At 36.6% G+C, this 15623-nt stretch overlaps 1 protein-coding gene across 2 annotated transcripts in view; it reads left to right on the forward strand.

Annotated features, from left to right (window-relative positions):
- CDH12 (cadherin 12) overlaps window positions 1-15623 on the forward strand; it is a 165458-nt gene that overhangs the window by 102475 nt on the left and 47360 nt on the right. For both annotated transcript variants that reach the window (XM_065630209.1, XM_065630210.1), the window contains one exon: window positions 8663-8850. In XM_065630209.1, the coding sequence (XP_065486281.1) occupies window positions 8663-8850 (188 nt within the window). The remainder of the gene's footprint in view (window positions 1-8662; window positions 8851-15623) is intronic.

The raw sequence follows: 15623 nt of genomic DNA on the forward strand, positions 1-15623 counted from the left end.
AGCTCCCTAGAAACTTCTTTTTTTTTGGTAGCTGTCACCGTAGCATTATCTTGATCATAAAGCATCTTGAACTGTGAAACATTTGGTTCAGATTGAACGAGGACACAAACCCCAACCTAAATAGTTAAAAAAACCTTCCTGAGAAATAAACTGAAGAGAGAAATATTCAGTTACCATGGATTCTGAGAACACTAAATGTTTAGTAAATTTTATGGTTGATACACTTCGATTGTTTTTTAACTTTCTCAAGAATGCATAACTAGCAAAGGCTATTCTTAGAGGACTGTTTGAAGTACTGATTGAAGGACACAAAAAACTCTTTAAAGCTCTAAGCTGAGGCTGAACCCTCAGTTGCAAAACAGAGCATAAAAACAAATGTAGCTATTTCTTGGTACTATTCCATAACCAATGAAAAATACAGGTACTTTTTCACAGGGTGAAATGTCATGCTCTGATTTCACAGTTAGCAATAGTCTAAGAAATACAAATGAGAACAATAGTGATTAGAAGTTAAATATTATCTATTGGTCATAAAATTCTGGTGTTAGTCTGCACTTATCCAATTCATTTTGCCCCTGTCATCAGCTTTAAGCCGTGATTGATTATTAACAGCAAGATTTATACATCAATTATTTTTAAACACATCATTATCATCATAGTAGATTATTATCATTAATAATTGTATTCTACATCTGCTACCTTCTGTAAAGAAGGTGTAAACAAGTACCCTTCATAGAAATTCAACAAACTTTGGCAGGAACCATGATATTCATTCCACCCCATGTGTTGTTTGTGGGGAGCCGTGAAGGAATTATTCATTCAAAACACGGAGAGTATTTAGATTTGATACATGAAATTATCCACAGTAACCTTGGGATGGCTTAAAAGCACGATGCATCTCCACCTACTCTGTGATTCTGAAGAGCAGCTAAGGCTACAGATTCAACAGCCTGGGGTTGCCTTGTAATGCCTTGCAAATTAGCTGCAAAGTGACTCACAGACTACAGTGTCATTTGATGCATCACTGTAATTTCTGGCAGCATCTATGTTTCTCTCCAAGACTTCCTGTCCAAGTAAGAAATCAACACATCAACAGTGCAACATGAAGTGAAACAGACCATATGCAATTATCTAATTATAATTGTAACAGTTTAGGCACATGATTTTCAGAAGTACCTGAAAACCACAGTTGAAGTTAGACTTTCAGGAGTGCTCCAGCCCTTGTAAAAGCATTAAATAAGACACCCAAAAAGTATTTGCAAGAATCCAGAGGTTCCTACTGACACTAGCAGGAGCTGCAGATACCAAGAAGTTTTAAAATTGTCTTCTCTGAGTCTAAAATGCATTTTTACTCATTTTTTTGCATAAATAAAGCTGTATTAAGAAAAATCAAACCAAACAGAAATTTCAATTTTTTCTCAAGTTCATGACAGTTATTTTTTTTTCTCAGTGGTTTCTACCTACAGATTTCATTGCAAAAGGAGCAGTATTTATATAGACATCTTACCTTTAAACACTTAAATTGGAAAATATAAACATCACTTTTGATAAGTTGATCATACTTGTTGCAAAGTATAAGAGACTGCAAATGTGAAGCCAATTGTCATCCTACTCTATAATTATTTTTGGTCTATATCACACAATCAATCACAAGTATTTTAAGGAAACTGCACACAGTAAACCAAAATTTATAGAACAGTAAACTATTAAGCACTGGTATTTCATGATTTCACGTTTTTATCTTTAAAAATAATAATCTTCTGCTTCAGACTGTACCAACATGGTGAAGAAAAGTAATATATATATCAGAGAAAACCATTTACATAAAATGTACCCAATGAGCACGTGAAAATCAAAGCTTCACAGGGAGTCTTCTGAGTAACACAGATGTTCACCATGTATTGTTTAGGTGATTTTGGAATGCAAGTTAGATGTGAGTCAGGACTAAAGACAGGGACATAATTTCCTTAGTCGATGGAGAGAAAAATGATTCTTCCGATAGAGATGATTTAGAGCACTTGGCTTAGATCCTAAAGTAAATGGTTTGACCACATTCTTAAAAGTGAACGAATTGTAGTAAAATTGTGTTATTATATTTTGTGCCAGAGTAATAAAGAAAATATGAAAAAGCTCCCACAAGATATTTTAGAAGCAGAGATGTTAAACAGAGCATTACAAACTCTATGTCCCATCCTCGGCAATATACTTTTTATCATGTTAACATTTCACATATATCATGCAGTTTAAATTTTATAGAGGGAATAAGTGTATTGATTTATTTCATGGTGACAGTGTGATCACCAGAATATTACCAATAGACTTACCTGATAAATGCCAATTACATGCTGCCTGAGATTCTGAAAAAGGAAAGATATTTTCTCCTGAAAACTATCCTTTTTCTATCTGCAAGGCATGCAACACCTTGATAATTCTTTATAACTACTATATAACTTATATAAAATTATTTGATTCAAGCTTTTCAACTATATGCCCCCTCCCAAATATTTTTCTCATTGTATTTTGAATTTTTTTCTTACTGACATTTTTTGTTTGATAATAATTTCTTGATTAATATATTGGATATTAGCAGAAGAATTCTTTATTGGTCATGATACATAATGAAGTTTTCCACATAAGCTCTCAGAGATCCAGGAAAAATGTTGTCTAACGCATGTACATATTTGCAAAGTCAGACTTTGCACACATGACCATTTAGCCACCACTCTTCCATTTAGCAAGACCAGTTAAAGGGGAAGTGATAATGGTGAAATCTTTCCTATAGAGTAAAAACAGCATGATTAAAGCAGTTACTCAGGAAATTTATTTTGTCTTCTCAGCTTGTTAGAATTCATATAATCTAGGAGAAACCCTTAATTGTAAACTTGAAGAAGTTCTAGAAATGAGCATTTTATTCTCCTGCTAGTGCCAACTGCACCAACATACAAAAGAAAATTTAAGATTCTTCAAAGAAGATTGAGTATAAGTCTTGCCTGGGTAATAGGAAACACACATGTGAGTATCTGTGGCTCCAAACAACTGCTTCTAGAATCATTTCTACATTATGCTGTTAAACAGAATATTCTCTCTTGCCTTTGCTACACTCAGCACTCTTTGGAGACAGAAGCTGTGGGTCTGAATATCGTCAGCTGAGAAAATGAATTGGCATTTCCCATTTCCTGAACACTTGCTCCAACAAGGGGGATATTATGCCCTGTGGAATTAGTCTCTGACATGCAATGGGGGGATTATTTTTAGAAAGCTTTCTGACAAAAACTAGTCAGAGGAAAGAAACAGAAAATGATTAAACTGAAATTTTTCAAGATACAAAAATGACACCAGATATAATGAACAGGGGTTTTTTTTTTCCCTTTAGGGAAGTAAGACAGAGGACAGCCTCAAAAACTCAATCTGCTAGCTCACCTGCGAGGCTGACAGTGTCCTGCCTTAGCAGCTGCCAGCTCTGGGGAAGCCCTAAAGTTGGGCAAGATCAAACTCAAAACAAGCTTTGGTTTTGCTAATTTTTCTTTAAGTACTGTGGACTCTTGGACATCCAAGATGATTGCAGTCTGGGGAGGTGTAGCTCTTGCTAGGTGTGGATTTTGGGATCCACCGGTGAGAACCAGGAGTTTTTAAGAATGGTGATGCTATATCTAATGAGGTCATAAACCTTGACTCAGAGCAGTAGATTAGAGGATGGAAGAAGCCATAACTGAGTACATGGTGAGAAAGCCCGGCCTTTCTCTTCCCTATGCAAGGTCCCAGACCCATGCAGGGAACAGAGCCACAGGTAGGAGAGGCACAAATACATCTCACTGCTGTGCTGCTGAATCACATCTTCCTAGTTTTAGGAGTATGTACATCAGATGCCACTAATTATTAGGCTAATTAGCTGTAGCTGATGTAATAGGTTTGATATACTGGGTATCTGCTTCTAATTATAGTATCCTTTCTTTTCCCTATTGAACTACTCTTAAAACACCAGCAAGTAAATATGAACTGTTGTCTTTGGATTCTTCCTAAACAGATAGAAATCAGTGCCCTTATAACCCAGCCAGGATAAAAGCTGAAATGTCTTGGTACTATAATTTAAACAAACAAGAATATTATAAATACATAATCTGATCTTTTTTGTTTCCTAAGAAAACATTGACGATCAAGATTAAAGACAAAGAAATGTTGTTCTATTTCAGTGTTGGTGCCCATAAGATTCATGCTATCATGATTAACTGCAATGCAACACTTTGGCAGCTGACAAAGAGAACTGAAAAAAAATTATAGACAAAGAAAAAACAGGACAGGATAATCTTGCGTACACACAGTACATGTATGGTCAGAGATTAGAAAGATGCTCAAATACCATTTACAGCTGTTTAGTTGAAGGCCATTATGCATTTAGCTTAAGTCCTTTGATGGTAACCTGAGTTATTTCTTAATGGTTGTTTTGCTGACGAGATGTAATGATGGGTTAGTTTCTTATTCTCATCAGTATTGAAAACCTTTTTGGTAAATGGTGGTGTACCCATAAACTGCAGGTGTGGAGAAACAAAACACAGAAAAAAAACCTTTGTAAGTAAAAATTGAATGTCAGAACAGCTTTTAAGCCTTAAAAATGAAAACTAATCTAATCATGTCAAAAGAACTGTAAATGTGTGCTGAATTTCAGTCAATATGACTGATTACCTTTCACTTACTCAGCTTCAATTTCTTCCTGCTATGCTCTTTGGAACCATCTTTGTTTTAGAAAATCAGAGGCAGAGTGTATGTGTTGTTAGCTCACCTCTACCTTGGTTTCCTGAATGCTTTTGGGGATGAGTAATAACTCCTATCAGTCATTTCAGCCTAAAAGCTTCAACAGCATCATCAGTCATTTATTTTTATCATCCTCATTGATGCTGCTCAACATGAAACTCCAAGGAGATTTCACACTTTGGGTCACATAACAACTCCACAGACTTTATACGGAAATGCCTGAATGCCTATGCTAAGCTATGTAATCACTGGGCTTTCTCTGGTTTTGTATTCTGAGTTAAATTTTAAGTGTAATTCAAATGCGAAGTGTTGCATAAGTTAAGCATGTCAACTGGTACATGACTTTTGGTCTTAAAAATAGCATTTAAATTTTTACTTAAAATTCTATTTACAACAGAGCAAAAAAATCTGGACCAGGCAACATACATTGCTACTAGCTTTCCTCTATGTGAAAATATTCCAACTTGCCTATCATATGCATTACTGAAATCAGCAAAAGGGTACTTAGTTGCATAGTCCAGATTCATAGTGCAGTCTGAGGGAAGTAAGGCTTGGTCCCTTGGTTACATCCCATATCATTCATCCTTTACAAAAGCCAGCAGCAAACTTAGAAAACACATTTAAAAGAGATTTATGTGAGTAGAAGAAAAGATTTTCGTAGGCAGAGAAGTCACGTGAGACAATCTGCAAAATTTGACAGAACTGTTTGAGCAGTGTAACCATCTGCTGCATAAGTTTGTCTGAGCTGCTTGTTCCATCATTCCTAGAAGCTGCAGAGAACAAGGCTTTCAGGACCTTTGAGAGTAAAAGGCTATTACTCAAGCTATCTCAATACACCTCTACAGCAAATAGAGGTGGTAGTGTATACAGGCAAAATAGACAATAAAAACTGAATAATGCTAAACTGTCACAGCAAGTCCACAGCAAGAAGTCATGTCTTGTAGAAATAGAAAAATAAAAATCTACAAAACTGTCTTTTTGTTATATTTCATGTGCAGCATGTATTGATCATTTTGAATGTCCTCTGTACAAAGACTATTTTCTGGGGGAAAAAAGAAGAAGGTTTTCATGCTATACATTATACTCTCTTGAAGTTTTTTCCCTGGTCTGGAAACAATATACATTATTTGGTTTCATCTATTTTATTCTGAAAGTATGTTGTCACAGTAGCACTATTAACAGCTTCCATATGCTGTGAAGATGCTATTACAGGAGGATGATGGCAGTGTAATTACATACTACATCTTCAGAGATCTGACTCTGGCAGAGTTGAAGATTACTTCAGAGTTTCAAATTAATCTGAATGACCCCGTCTTTATTGCTGTTGAATTTCTGGAAGTGATGAAATGCCAAGTCATTGAAAATAACTGATAAAAGCCTAAACAATCTGCAATGAGTAATGCAGTGTTTCTTTGACTTCATGTAAGTTCTACACACTTTACAACCAGGTACAATATTTTACAGAGCAATGTTTGTTTTAATGAATCTAAGTGCTCTTCAATTCACTAAAAATAAATCAACTAGGCAAAGAAGGAAAAGTCCATTTTCATATGCTCTTATGTTTTATGTTCACAAAAATTGTGGCTGTAAAGAGCAAACACTAGCTATCATTTCTGTCATCCGGTGTAAGTGTCTGTAAAAGACCTGAGCATCAGGGCTAGAAACATGTTGTGGAAACGTAATATAAGATTCAAGAGCAGGCAAAGCCTTTTTGGATCCGTTTTCTTCCACTTCTTCTGAATAACTTTCATAGCATTGGCCCAGTAATATACATATTTGTAAATGGCTTTAGATAATAGGAGGATTTGTTAATGTCTGCTGCATACCATGTTACAATATTATTCTTTACTCTGAGTAATTGAAGTACGACTAAGAAAAAGCTGAGGCTACTCTTGTCTTGATAATATTTTATGTCACGGTACTTCTTTCCAGCTGTTAAAAAAAAATAAAGTTTCTTTTAATATGTTCCCTTGGAAAAAATAGTGAAATGATAACCGCACAACCATTAGTAGCTCAGTCAATGAGTACTACAAAGCTACATATAGTAACATCCAAATGTGGATGCTGACACAAGCAGACTTTACTTACAGGGATTTTCTCAAACAAGCAAAGAAAGTTTTGCATTCAGGTATACTTTGCATACTAATGGACAGAGGTAGGAAGCCAACAAACCACATTTTTTCAGAGGCAATCAAACCGACAGTTATATAGGTACCATAGCCCAAACTCATGAAAGCGTAGGTTTGCTCCTAATCCAGCAGTGCTAATGTCATTTTTTTCCTCACCTGTAAATATTGTAAAACTGAAAAAGCTGCTGTTTAATTCAGTGGCTGGATGCAAAAGTCATGTATCCCACTGTTATAAGATGTTCAGCTTCTCAGAGCCTTATTTTGTGAAGTGTGACTGAACCATGACAGGTGGAAATCTCTGAGAAAACCCCGTAATAGATTTCCTGTTAGTCACAGATGCCTGTCCTGCTATAGTATTGAAAACGAAGTGTAAATTTCCTCCTGCGTGTTCACATGTAAAGGAACAGAGAAGAACACTGGCTATTGCCAATGTTGTCCTGCTTCAAATGGTCTGTGCTTTGAGAGCTGTTGGAGGATGACCCAGGAAAACAGAATGGTGGGGCAAGGAAATGCTAGCTTTGTTGGAGGACAACATGAAGCAAATCAAACATCCTGGGCCCGCTAAAATGGCAGTTTTGACAGCAAAGGCTGCTGCCTGAAGAAATGCAAGCACTCCCTGCCCACTGGAAATACTCATCATGGTGGTGTTCGCTGGCAGCTGTGCAAAGTAACAACTTCAACGAGAGGTGCAGCTGAACAGGAAAGGCGGGCACTTCAGCAGTGCAGTAATAACACCATGAGAGTGGTGAAAAACTGGCCCAGGTTGCCCAAAGAAGTGGTAGGTGCCCCATCCCCAGAAACATTCCAGGCCAGGCTGGACAGGGCTCTGAGCAACCTGATCTAGTTGAAGATGTTCCTGCTCATTGCAGGGGGGTTGCACTAGATGACCTTTGAAGGTCCCTTCCAAACCAAACTATTCTATGATTCTATGATTCTATGACTGAGTAAGCCAATCTAAAAGTGTTAAAAACAAAGGCCTACTGCTACTATTGTTGTTAAATTCAAGGCTGACTCAAAGTACTTTGGACCTTTTTTTTTAAACTATTAAAATAACTATTATGTCTAACATTTTTTCAAAATGGTTGTTTCCCTGAATTAAACCATTTTGTCCTCATATATCAGTAGTAATGCTTATTTTAAATGTGTAATTTTTCTTTTTTTTTTTTTACTTTTATTAACACTAATAGTAAATGAACTGAAAATAAGTGTGCAGAGCTAAAAATTTGTTTAGCATTGAAATCTTAGTAAGATCACCATCTACTGACTAATGTATAAACGATATCTTCTTCCCCCACAAGGAGTGTACATGTAATTCTAATACTGAATATTACAGAAATGGGCAGAAATCCTTTTCCTGTTGATTTTTTCTTTTCAATTGCTGTTAAATACATAGATATATTTTCTCAAAAAAAATAAAATTCAGATACTAAAAGCTGTTAAGCATAGAAGGAGGAAAATTCTTATAAATGTGTACTGTCTACAAGTAGAGTTTAATTCAAGAGTCAACCATATGGGTAAAATTAAAGATAGAAATATAGATAGATAACTCAAGAGATAAAGATGCTAAGGCCCTTACAGTTGCACTGGACCAAGTCTAGAAAGCAGAGGAAATTAGCATGTTCATCGAATAAAACATGAATCTTTTTTCTAATCCTTCATTGTTTTGATCTCATTATTTTAATTGGATGATTTAAGCCTGTTTACTTTGCACAGGCTCCAAGGTTTTAATCAAACTTACTATGTTAATTATCAAGAAATCCCAAGAATGACTGTCTTTGTCACAGGTATCTTCCATTTAAAAGTACCTGAGTCCTCTCATGTTGGTTCTGCTATTGGAAGAATCAGAGCTGTGGATCCAGATTTTGGGCAAAATGCAGAAATTGAGTACAACATAGTTCCAGGAGATGGAGGAAACTTGTTTGACATCACAACAGATGAGAATACCCAGGAAGGAGTCATCAAACTGAAAAAGGTATGTGGCACTGATGGGGTGTATGCACCTATACCTTAAGTGAGAAACTAGGTAAGAGAATTAAATGTTGTGCAATTATACCTCATGCATAATACACAGCAGTTTAAATCTTCATTACCATCTGTGGTTGTGATCTTAGGCTTAAAAGTTTCATTTAATGTATGATCAGGTATGATTTTTCACAAATAATATCACTTCTTAATGGCAGAAAAGTAATTCTCATCTTTGTGCAGGAAGTATAATTTCTCTTTTATGGGAAGTTTTTGACTTAAAATCGTATGAAAAATGTTCCAATTCAGAATATGGAATGAAAGAGCTATATTTTATGTTTGAGATAATATATTTCGTTCTCACTTGTAAGCATTTTATGTTGAAAATTTTGATTTTATGTTTGTTATTTTAATAATGAAACTGTTTGTACAGTACTGCGATGAACAAAGTAGGGTAGAGGGCTGCCAAATGGTTTGAAATCAACATGTCCTACTTCTAGTCTCCTAATAGTGTCCCAAAAAGCTGGTTGTCAGATAGTCATGCAAGGGAGTTCACTGCATCCCGGCTGTTGATGTTGCTTTAGCGTACTAGGATAAGTTCAAGATTACTGAATTTAGGAATTTTAAAGATGGAAAGGATGAGTGTTATTTGGAATTTAGTGATTAAAGTACTCAGTAGGAAAGATCCAAAACAGGGACAGTCACATTTTAACTAATGGTTGTCTGCTGAGCCCAGGCATATACATGTACACCAATGATCAACTTGTTTAGCAGAACAAGAGCTGAACTAGCAAGTCATTATGAAAGGCCAGGTTATGGTTTATAGATAGTTCTTGCTTGTAGATGTAATTTTTGTAAAATAAATACATCTGTGAGCTTAACACTTCACAAGGGTCTGGGAAGGAGAGAGTTCTGAACATGTATATTAAGACAAGCTTTAGGAAAAGAGAAACTTTAGTTCAAATAAAATTTAGAATTTAGATACTTAAATTTCCCCCTTCCCTGACCATGGTTCTATATTTGCCTTATACTCATTCTAACAATGAAATTCCTGGCTTCAGCCTCTTGATCCAGGAAACAGTAAATTATTTACCCGGGAAATAGTAAATTATCCATGGGTGCATTAAAGGACCAGATGATGTTAAATCAAATTTCTGCTAGTTTTAGTGTCATAAAATAGAGGCTACTATACCTCCATGAAGTAATTTGTCAATGAGACACAAACTCTTTGCACTCTTCACACACTCCCTTCTTTTTTGACTAAAAGTTTGAATGTACTGCTTCCTCCTTATGTGAATTTCTAAACTTTGTCTCATTTTTAAAAATTGTTCTGATCACCTTTTCCCCTCTATGCAGATGACTCAAAAATAGCTCCATCTGGAAGTGCCAGGCTGAGCAGTTGCATGTCCTTCTGTGTGCATTGCCAGTCAGAAATGGCAATGAGTGGGAACCATTGAAAAACAAATGTTTGAACATCAACAGTAGGTTTTTGATAAGATTCAGTTCTCCCTGGATTAGTGCTAAGCCTCAGATGTACTGCTAATTTTTATACATGGCAATGGAATTTTTCTGTACTTATGGTTAAATATATATATATGTCAGACTATATAGAGAAAACATTCAAATTGGCAATGCAGATTCAAACAGCATGCATATAATATTTGTCACTGGTGAAGAGCATCCACATCTGAATTTGCCTTATACAGTTATCTTAGGACCAGCACAAGTAAAATGCCTTGCTACTTTTGAGATTGCTATATGGGGAATTATATAATATCTAATTGAACCACTAATTAAAAAAAAAAAAAAAAGACACAACTAGTTCTATACCCAGATAATTTAGAGCTGGTCATTGTATTTTGCTGCATTTATTTAGACTTTTCAGTAACAAGATACGGCATATATGAAATTTTAGGGCACTTTTACAACTGCACAACATCGGTTGATGTTGCCTAATTTAAACGATAGATCTCTGTCACTGTACAGGAGAGGAAAAAAATGTAATCCTAATCCCTTCTTAATCTTCTTCATCACAGTGAGCCTGGGGATGATGACAGGCTGTGAAGGTCAGGAAATTCCAGCTTTGTTTTATACAGGAGTGTGGAAAGGAGATAAAGCCAACACACAGGTCCTCCAGCAAAGAATGCCTTTATACAGACCCCACACATTTCCCTTCACAAAATTTTCTCAGTGAAAAGGTCCCATTCACTAAACTTTAAATGATTTCAGTGTTTTAAGACATTTTGGAAGCATCCAAAATCCATCCACTTAACTTCCTTGCTGGGTCCCATGTTAAACAAGACCAATGTGGAATCTTAAAGATAATAACTCAATGTTTCTTCACAGCCTCTACGCTTGTAATAATATACATGTGTTTTCACAGGTTGCAGTTTTCAGATTTTCAGTAGTGCTGGACATTCACAATTCTTTAGACATTTGTTAAAATGCATGCTAACTCTACTGTACAAGCCTGCAACAGCACAATTAATTTGCCTGCACAGAAACAATTTCATTTTGCATGGTGTTCAAAACACTGATTTAACCTTGTAGGGTTATACAAATATTTAAGTTAGGTATGCATTTAAGTCCTTCTTTAAATCAAATCAGGAAACAAACAAGAACAACACTTTCAATTATGAAAGATAAATAATAAAAAGTCAAAGTTATTAATGAAAAGTGTGATGTGCTTTAAAAGCTGGTTTGCACTTTTTCCTGTGTCATAGCATATTTTGATGCTGTAAGTGCTGGAGTAATACAGTGCTGAGCAATTTCAAAACCATTTATAAAGTTTGCTTTTATTCTTTCTGAAAAAAATTATTACAGTCACTACATTTTTTGTTTGTTTGTTTGTTCTGTTGCTCTGCAAAAACACATGGATTCATTTCTATATCAAAACTGAGAACAATGAAGCCTTCCTACACTATGTTTGCTTTTGGTGGAAAATACATTTGATGATAAAACATTGCACAAGCCAAACTCTTCTTCACAGCGTGCAAAGTGCATTGGCAGAGGCAAAAGGCCATTTGCTGCTTCTTGGACACTAGATGGGCACAAACAGCTACAGCTGGACATGGTGCACAGCTTAAATCATCTGTTTTCGCTGGTAATTTATTTTCATGCTAGGATCCAATATAAGCTTGATTATTACTACCCTTGTACTATTTACATATATTAAAAATGAAATAGCTTTTCTTATGCTAAATAAATAATCCACATGTCATTTAGCACCACTCTGTGGTAAGTACTGTAATAGCTTTCTCTACTTCTCAAAAAAAGGGGAAAATAGTAGCAGTAAAAACAGGGGAAAATATCTGGCTTTAGGATAGTGCTGCATACAGTTCTCTATAAGAGTAAGAAATATTACTGTATTAGGAACAGAATGACCAATTTTGTCCCTTGTCCGGTGTTATTTAATACAGTTTTTTATTGGGTTTTATATTTATATAGTATCTGTCATCATAACTGAATGCTTCAGCAAACTACTGTGCGGTGGCCTCAGGTGGGGCACAGAGTAGTAGTCCCAGTTATGAATGGAAAACCTGTCGTTCCCAGGCAAGCTCTTGATTTTACTGAAACTGATAGGAAATCTTTAGCAACCACACCCAATAGCAAAAGAAAACAAAAGGATCCAAGCTTCACTGAACAGTTGTCACTAAATTTGTTGTACTAAGGATGAGTTTATAGGATAAGCCCTTTGTGTGCAGAAGCCTCTTAATTGGCTCAGCATGAGCTAACCTAGAAATTGAGCGGGATTCAACCACTGAGTCTGGCTCGGACATTACTTTATTAGTTTGTGCAGAGTATCATTAAAACCCAGGAAAAAACTATTTGTACACTTCATGTGGTATGATCCTACACTGCTGCACTATATAGGGTGTTTCTAAAAGCCAGACCCAATTTGAAATCACAATATTTCTGCAACCACATACTGTCCATGAATGAACCATTCATGTTACACGAAAGGAAAAACAGAGCATTTATAAAAATGTTACTAAAACATGATAACTCATTAAACAGCTTGTAAATTGTTGTGTAATTGTAACATGCTGCTGTCATGAAAAATAGTGCTTAGAAATTTGGTCTATCTTTTTGAAACACCCTGTACTGGGTGAGCTTCCCCATGTGGGTCAGTGGAAGCTCAGGGAACATCAGCATCTTATTTTTTGTAAGCCGTGTACCACTGCTAACTGATCAGATGACAAAGCTGTATCCATAAAATCATAGCATATCAGGGAGGACATAGCACGCTGTGATGAGAAACAGTAACTTTAGTGATGATAAAATAACAACAACTGGGGGAACAATGGGCAGACCCATAAAATCGTTGAATCATAGAATCATAGAACAGTTTGGGTTGGAAGGAACCCTCAAATGTCACCTAGTCCAACCCCTCTGCAATGAGCAGGGACGTCTTCAACTAGATCAGGTTCTTAGAGCCCCGTCCAGCCTGGCCTTGAGTGTTTCTGGGGATGGGACGCAGGACTGTAGGTGGGGTCTCACCAGAGCAGAGCAGAGGGGCAGAATCACCTCCCTTGACCTGCTGGCCACACTCCTTTTGATGCAGCCCAAAACGCGATTTGCCCTCTGGGCTGCAAGCGCACATTGCCAGCTCATGTCCAATCTTCCATCCACCAGTACTTCCAAGTCCTTCTCTGCAGGGCTGCTCTCGATACCTTCATCCTCCAGCCTGTATTGATACCAGCAGTTGCCACTACCCAGGTGCAGGACCTTGCACTTGGCCTTATTGAACTTTATGAGGACTTAGTAGCTGCAAGGAGGTATTTGGAGTGTATGATTCCTTATAACCTGAAGGGCCACTTTTTAAAAGCCTTTAATTGCAGTCAGACAGTTGAAGTTTGACTGCTGACTAAACTGAGCTGTCTTGCTCATGGGACAGCCCATATATGTAGTGCTAGGACATCGCTGTTGATATAATGTAAGAGCAGTCTGATAGCATCTGTACATGGCAACAGTGAGCATAAGGCAGACTTCTGACATTCTCCAGCCTGAACTGCATTACTGCTACTGCTTGCTGTACCAGCAAGACTGTACAGACTGCTCACTCCATACATTCCCTCGAGAGGCAGAGAATACCCTCTGCAGGTATGTGCATAGGTACTATCTGCCTACAATCGGAACCCGTGGGTTTCCGTGAAAGGGGAATGTGACAGAAGAAGAAGATCAGGTGATGTTACATCCTTCGGTGCAGGCAGAAAGTGGTGACCCAGGTGCAGATGCAATCTTGAAGACCATGGCAACCATGGAGAAGAATGACAGAAAGAGTGAGCAAAAGGAGGTCTTCAGTCTCTGCAGCTGTTTGGTTTGTTTTTTCCTGGAATAATGAAACACACCTGCAGAAATGGATAAGACACTTGAGAGCAGCAAACAGCTGAACTCCTGACATTGGTCAACTCCCTTTCTTCAGTTGCAGAACATAAATATATTTTCCCCACTTTCCATCAAATCTTGAAACACTCACTTCAGATTTGGTCAAGTCTACAGCATTTGCTGTAGATTTGGCCTACAGATCTCATTTTTTACTTCACATTCTCAACTTTGTAATTAATGAATATTGCTGGTTAATCCAAAGCTTGCTTTAATAAACCAACCTGCTCTATCATAGCAATTATTTCCTTATGCTATTTAAAATACCCTTCTGAAGTGCAGCTGCTGAAACATGTCAATGTACAGCAAATAGTCTGATGGCAGTATTTCGCAAAATATATAGATGTTCAACCCATCTTCAAGGGGAAGGTGCTGCCATGTTTTGAGATAGGTACACATGACACTATTGCAAAATGCTAGTATGAAAACAAGCCTAAATGAATATGTGCTTCCTCTCAACCTTGTGCTACCATCTGTAATTATCCATGTGTCCTGGGGCTTACAATCTCATCCCAAAATACAGCTCTTCCATCATTGTAGGTGTGGAACATGAAAGTCTGTATCATAAATACTGTTATATTTCTAACGTGTGGATAAAAAGCCGAAATTTCTAGTTTCCAGTCCTACCTCTTTGTGAAGCAGAGTAAACTGACAGAATAGTTCTTTTCCCTCCCTTGCCATGCCTCTCATTAGAATTCATTACTTCTTTTACCCCAACCCCATTTTTTTTCTTTCAGTTGTTTAATTCTATCTATCTATCTATCTATCTATCTATCTATCTATCTATCTATCTATCTATCTATCTACCTACCTACCTATCTATCTCTCTATCTCTCTATCTATCTATCTGTCCATCTATCTAATATATAAATCTAGATACAGATACATCTATATAGTCACATTTCTTAGCTTCTACGTTGAGTATGGGAAACAGTAATATTTCAAAATATATTAATTTCTAATAGAGGACTGTTTATGTGCTTTTCTAGTCACACTAAATAAGTCTGTTCATGGTGCTTCCAGAGCTGCAAAATAAAGTGATTTGTCAATATCTATTATTTGATTTTGGGATTTGTAGAATGCCTTTGCTGCACGCAGCTGTGTATATGCTGATAGTGCTTTACCATGCAACTATACAGAGCAGCTTGTAGCTGCAACATAGGAAAAGGCAGATAAGAACTGGTACGGTGGCCAAATAGATCTATTCTGTCACTGGTACTTGGAATATAAATTAGAAATATTTCTCTAATTGTTGAATAGTTCGGTTAATAAGACACTGTCTTAATATTAGCAAGCTGCTGTTTACTGTGACAAAACCGTGACTTCTGCAAAATAAAAACCTTATTCAAACTCAGCTTTCTGGATAAAACTATTTTTATAGAAGGAATGAATATTTCT

This window comes from Caloenas nicobarica, chromosome 2 (assembly GCF_036013445.1).
Source record: "Caloenas nicobarica isolate bCalNic1 chromosome 2, bCalNic1.hap1, whole genome shotgun sequence".
Lineage (NCBI taxonomy): Eukaryota > Metazoa > Chordata > Aves > Columbiformes > Columbidae > Caloenas > Caloenas nicobarica.